The sequence below is a fragment of the Parus major genome, chromosome 19, assembly GCF_001522545.3.
Source record: "Parus major isolate Abel chromosome 19, Parus_major1.1, whole genome shotgun sequence".
Classification (NCBI taxonomy): domain Eukaryota; kingdom Metazoa; phylum Chordata; class Aves; order Passeriformes; family Paridae; genus Parus; species Parus major.
The window spans coordinates 8405991-8412624 of record NC_031787.1 but is presented as its reverse complement, the minus strand read 5'-3'; the positions used below and the strand labels follow the sequence as shown (position 1 = coordinate 8412624).

Sequence of the window (6634 nt, the reverse complement as noted above, 5' to 3'; positions counted from 1 at the left end):
CCATCTCTGTGTCCTTCCCCAGCCACTCTGACCATCTCTGTGTCCTTCTCCAGCCGCTCTGACCATCTCTGTGTCCTTGCCCAGACATGTATGACCATCTCTGTGTCCTTCCTCAGCCATCCTGCCCATCCCCTGTGTCCTTCCTCAGCCATCCTGACCATCTCTGTGTCCTTGCCCAGACATGTATGACCAGGTGCTGAAGTTTGGGGCGTACATTGTGGATGGTCTGCGGGAGTACCGGCAGCCGGTGCTGATCTACATCCCGCCGCAGGGCGAGCTGCGCGGCGGCTCCTGGGTGGTCATCGACCCCACCATCAACCCCCGGCACATGGAGATGTACGCGGACAGAGAGAGCAGGTACGGAGCCCTGAGCCAGGAGCCACCAGCTGGGACTGCCTGGGTGCTCCCTGTGGCCTGGGACACTTTGTGTCCCTGGGGCTGGACGCTCCCAGGTGGAACCTCGTCTGCGTTTCCAGCCTGGACAAACCGGAGCTGAAAGTTCTCCTTTGTTGTGTTGCCCTCCCCATTCTGTGTTCTCACGCTCTCCAGCTAACCCTGAACCATTCAGCTTTGTGCCTGATGCCCTGAAAGTCAGGTGCAAGAGGTGCCTCTCTGTTTCCTTTTCCAGAGGAGGCATCCTGGAGCCGGAGGGGACGGTGGAGATCCGGTTCCGCAGGAAGGACCTGGTGAAGACGATGCGCAGGGTGGACCCGGTGTACATCAGCCTGGCCGAGCGCCTCGGTACGTGGGACCACCCCTCCGAGGGGCACTGAGCCATTTGCCCAGAGTCACTGTCATTTTTATTTACTGTTTTATATTTACTGATGTCTGACTTGGCAGGAAAACCACTGCACGTGTGTGCGTGTGAGATGATACTCGTGCGTGCTCAGCACACCCAGGGTGTGCAGTGTGGTGTTTTCTGAGCTGATTTCTCTTTTTTATTATATTTTATTGACTGGATCTCACAACAGACCCTCATTGCAGATGCCTGGCTCTAATTTCCAGCTCAGCAATTGCTCAGCTCACTAAAGGTTTGTGGGCCAAACCTTTAACAGGCATCATTTCACGTAACAAAGGGTTTGATCAAAGACATTTTGGGCTGCTGGACTGTCACTGAGTGTCTGAGGTAGTTTGCAGTAATGATATCTGTGTGCTCTTCAGTTTCAAGGGAATAAGGAATGTTGTCCATGTCTCTGTAAACAGGGGGGCTGTGCCAGGCTGGTGTTATTTCCACTCTGAGTGATCCCAGCGCCTGCTGTACACTCAACATCCCAAAATACAGAGTGTTCAGCAAAATGCACTTAATATCAGATATGTTCTCTCTCAGGGGAATAGGCTCTTTAAATAGTTCTTTACTGGCTCTTACTATAAGAGTATAATCTCACAGAGCCTCCTTTTACCTCCAAAATTGACTACATTTCAGTGGAGGGAGAAGCGTGCCATGTGGGTATGGCTTGAATTTATAAAGCCTTTTGGGATCCTTCAGGAGGAAAAATGTTCTGCAAATGACTGATAAATCCTGGCTATTGCTGCAGTTACATTTTAGTATTTGGCTTTTTTTTTTTTTTTTTATTTTATGGCAGGGCAACAATTTATATACAAAACAACCCTCCTGATAGGCCTTGGGAAGAGAATAATATGGGGTGAAGGGTGAGGGGGTGCTCTGGGATAGTGGAAGGTGTCTCTGCCCATGGCAGGGAGTGGAATGAAATGATCTTTAAAGTCCTTTTCAACTCAAACCATTCTATTATTCTGTGACTTAAATCCCAGTTTTAAAGTCTTATTTTCAGAAAACCTCACTTTTGGCCTCTGTCAGACTTGACAGTGTTCATTTAGGAGCAAAGGGACAGTGACTACCCCAAGTCATGGGGTAAAAAAGCTCTCTGGAGATGTTCAGTGGAGTTGCCCAGGCAGGCAGGACCCCCAGCTCCCCCTCCCACGGGACAGGGAGAGCAGGAGTCTCCAGGGAAGGAGAAATCAGATGTGTGCTCAGGGAAGGGAATGTGCTGAGCACTCAGCTGGGCCCTGCAGATGGATGGCCCTGCAGGGTTCACCTTCACCCTCTCCCACCCCTGGCTGTGCCAGCAGCAAACCAAGCCCTGCTCCAGGCAGGGGGATGGATCCATCCCCAGGAGCGGAGCCACCACCAGTGCTGTGGACAAAGGCTGGAGTGGGGAAATCCTGGAGGGAGGGCGAGCAGAGCATCACCTTCACTCACCTCTGTGGGGGCAGCACACCTGCAGGCCACCCTTGAATCCTGTGGGACACTGGAAAAAAAACCACAAGGGGAAAAATGGGATAGAGTTTCCTGGGCACATCCCCAAAAACCCAGTGCTGTGTGAGCAGGCAGGAGCCTGGCTGGGGCTTTTTCCCCCCTCTTCCTCTACAAGGTAATTACTCCCAGCAAACTCCATACACTTTAATTAAAATGACTGCAACACAAGAGCAAGTCACTTACAACTGTACATAGGGAGAGCTCTAAAAGCTTCAGTCACTGATAAGCATCTCCCTGAGATGGATCGTAATTGCTCCCAGCATCGCCTGATCACTGCTGTTGTTGTGCCACTAATTCCATACCAGAGCAGGAAAGCCACAATTGCAGGACACACTGAATTGCATAATTTTTATTTTTTTTCTTTTTTTTTATATATATATTTTTATTTTTTTTTTTTTGCTGGTTTTCTTTCTGGCCAATTTAAAATTTGTCAAAGTCGGTCTTCTTCTGGATCACTGCCCTTTGATATTTCGCGCACTCCATTTGCCACAAACAAGCCGCAGGGCCGCAGTTCATGCTGACTCCAGCAGAAGCAGAGAAAGCTCCATTTATCTTACACTGCCTGCTGAATTCTTACTCATTAGCTGGGGGTTCACTGCCTCTCTTTAACCCCTGAGTGGCTGTCATCCCTCCCCGGAGCTCCGAGAGCGGCGCGAGGGAGATGCTCTCCCACCAGCCCACGCCGGGCTGGGACTTGGCACTTGGGGAGTGGGAGAGCAGGGGAGGCTGGCAGATATTGAATCATTTGACATAAATCTGTTCATTATCAATTCTCCAGCACGATTGCTGAAATGTTGATTAGCCCTGTGGTTTATTAAAGTGTCACTCAGAGTTGGGCTGTTCCAGCAAAGGGCAGGGGGAGAGAGGGTGGCCCTTATCCTGCCCCAGAGCAGGATTCCCACATTCCCACATGGAAAACGTGTGCAGGGACAACAGGGAGCAACCAGAAATGTAGGAATGGTGCAGCCTGCAAGCCTTGTTTAAAATAAAGAGATTTAGTTTTATTTATTTATTACAATTAGATTAAAACATGTTGGAGTGGAGTGAAAATAAGCCTCATCATACAGATTCTGTGTCAGAGGTGCAGGGAAATGGGTGCAAAAATGAGGTGGAATATGAGTGAATTAATGGCAGAATGGCTCCAGGTACAGGACTGGCTATTGCATTTCCATGTTTCTTACAGGAAAAAGGCAGCATCCAGTCATCACCTGATGCATGTTGTGATAGTGGGAATGTCCTCCTCGCTGATCCTGTGTGCTGGAATGTGCTTCTAATTTTATTTATTTCATTTATTTAATTTCCTGGGACAGTCAGTCTGTGCTGCTGGGGCTTGGTTCACCCCTTACTTGGCTAAAGAGCATCCAAAATTGTCTTTAAATTCCAGATAACGAGTGAACGCTCAAGTATTCATTGCTCAGCTCCACCTCAGCACAGCAGTTCCTCTCTGAAAATAAACTCTCTGGGGTGCAGGACTAAAACTAACCCCCACTCCAGTTTTTCAGGAAAATATGGGAGAAACACTGCCTTTTTGATTCCATCCCTCATGGGGTGTTGGATAAACACAGGCTGTAACTTTGTTTTGTGAGTGATGCTGGTTTCAGCAGCTGCTTCCAGGTGCTGCTGCATTTAAATTGGTGTTAATTCACAATCACAAGGCTTCAGGAGCAAGTCCTGTGTTCCCTCTGCTCCTCCATGCACTTGGCACCTGGGATATCCTCCCAGGAGGACTGGGAGCAGGAATTTTTTGGAATTATGTCCCTGCCACACTTCACCTATTTGGAAATGAGACCTCAGGGGCAAAGAGTGGGAAGGGCCAGGGTGGGAATCACAGGGATTCTGTACAAGGATATTTGCAGCCTGTGCCACGAGCATGTGTGACCTTCACTGGCTGTTCATGCTGCACCTTTCTGACATAAATCCTGCTGAATATTTAGTGAAGCAATTACAGCCCATCTCATTTAAAGAAACAAGAGACAATCCAAAAATGCCTGGCTCTCCAGGGACGTGAGTGGCTCCCTGTGACCTTCCCTCTCCCCTTTGGAGCAGCTCCCTCCCTGGGGGAGGCCTGGGCAGCCTGGACACCTTTGGTGTTTTTGCTGCCTTTGCTGGCTTTCATGGAATGCCAGGATGGTTGGGATTAGAAGGAACCCTAAAACTCCACCAGGGTTCCAGGCTGCTCCAAGCCCCATCCAGCCTGGCCTTGGGCATTTCCAGGGGTCCAGGGGCAGCCACAGCTTCTCTTGGCACCCTGTGCCAGGGCCTGCCCACCCTCACAGGAGAGAATAAAATATGTCTGTCAAGTGTTTTGTTCAAGGCAGAAGAGGAGGAGTTGAGATTCAGGTGGGAGCTGTTGTTGCAGGTGTGGAAATGAGGTGGGACCCCAAAGCTGCTGATTCCCAGAGCATCCTTTCCACTTGGCTAGGGCACTTTTGCTCTTTAAAAAAAGAGAAAAGGATGTAGAACCAGGAGGTGTTGGGGTGTTCCCTGCCAGGGGTGGCTCTGGAGGTGTTTGGAACAGAATTGAGATGTTTCCCAGCCCCTTCCCACCCTGGCAGGATCTCTCTGGAGCCACAGAGACGTGGAGGAAGCTGCCATCCAAGAGAGAGGGGACATTTTATGGCACTTCAGGAGCCTTGTCCCGTGCTCCCTGCCGGGGTGGGAAGGTCTCACACGTTCCTGGTGCTGCCCCCCTCTGTGCCAGGCGCTCTCCTCATGCACTGGGGCTGTCTCAGAGCACTGCTCCTTTTGTTTCCCTATTGATTAGCAGCCAATCCATACCTAGAGGTCTATAATGTTCCTATGATTTAAACTTTAACAGTTTCATTAACTGTCAAGTACCTCTAGAGCAAAGGAATCCCATATTTTAACTCCCCTCTCCTTGCCAGGATAAGATTTGTGGAAGGAGACTTCTTTTCTTCTGTGGGTTTTTTTTTTTATTATTATTTTTTATTTTTTCCATAATAAATAAATAAATAAAGCCCAGGCTTTCTGAAAAACCCTGAGGCCTCAAGATCTGACTAGGAAAGAAAGAAAACCATTCCAAGATATTTAATTGTACAGGGGGCTTACGGGATTGATCGAGAGCTTAGCTTTTTACAATAGTCCAGTGAATAAGAAATGCTCCTGACAAACGATCGATGATGGGATAATCACTCTTTATCCCCCCTCCTCATTGTTACCTTCTTTCTTCCAGGAGAACAGGGTTCAGAAGTCAAAAATCTTTATAGACGCTGCTTTTAAATTAAGCAGAAAATAGACATTGACATATTTGTTAATCTCACCTAAATCATTACCAGGCCTGGCTGGGTGGACTCGGTGGCAGGGGCAGGAATTCACCAGCAGGGCTGCCTTAAGTGCTCGTGTTGCCATTAAAACCAGGGAGCCTGGGAGTTCAACGTGGATAAATATAGATAATTTTTTATTCTGAAGGTTATAAGGGGAGCTTCTCTTAATTAAAACCTTCTTACTCGCATCTGAAGGGTTAGGTAACATTTATATTGGTAGGCACAGAAGAAAATATTCCTTCCCTGGGAAGGATCTTTGTGTGGAGAGCCTGTGCCTTGGAAAAATACAAAAATGGGGTGTGTGAGCAGGCACTGGAGTGCTCAGGCCACTGGGGAGCTCTTCCCTTTGGACCAGCAGCCTTGGATTATGGTGTCTGTGGGAATGAGCCATGGAAAGAGCTGCAGGTGCAGCAGATGCTGCCCCCAGGATGCTGTCTCAGCTTCCAGCTCTGGTTTACAGGCTTCCCAAGAACAGATTAAGGTCTGATCTTCATGCTCAGGAGCCTGTGCTAGAATTTCCTTGCATGAATTTGTGTGACCACCCTCTGTGAGCCCATTAGGGCCCAGTGACAGTGAATTTGGATATACTTGGATTCTGCACGGGGTGAAATTGCTCCCTCTTGGGGTTTCTGTGAAGCCTCTGCCCAGTGGTTTAATCTGGGGTTCCTGTTGTGTTTGGGGTTCCTGCTGTGATTGCAGAGCCCCTGAGCAGGCAGCAGCCCAGAGGAGAACCTGCAGTGGTGAAGGTGCTGTGCCCTGCTCTGTGTGTCAGGCGTGCTGGGACATTATTCTCTTTTAGGAGTGAGTCCCGTAAATGTCACTTAATTGATGGCTTAGATCCTTGGCATTTAAATGGAACAGAGTTTCCATGGTAAAAACACCCTCAGAGCTCCTGCCTGAGTCTCTGTGGCACAAAATCCAGGCTGGAACACAGAGATTTGCCGGGCACTGCTGGGATCTGATGCTCTGGGGTTTGTCCTTTGGCTTTCCCAAGGCCTGGAGCTGCAGCCAGAGCTGAGCCTGGCTCTGAGATCTGTGTGGTTTCAGGCACTGTGAGGTTCCCCAGCCCTGATCT

The 6634-nt window shown here is 49.1% G+C and overlaps 1 protein-coding gene across 5 annotated transcripts in view; it reads left to right on the top strand.

Annotated features, from left to right (window-relative positions):
* Positions 1-6634, top strand: part of ACACA (acetyl-CoA carboxylase alpha) — a 100077-nt gene that overhangs the window by 87432 nt on the left and 6011 nt on the right. For all 5 annotated transcript variants that reach the window (XM_015646545.3, XM_033518965.1, XM_015646543.1 and 2 more), the window contains 2 exons: positions 180-357; positions 629-741. In XM_015646545.3, coding sequence (XP_015502031.1) covers positions 180-357; positions 629-741 — 291 coding nt within the window. The remainder of the gene's footprint in view (positions 1-179; positions 358-628; positions 742-6634) is intronic.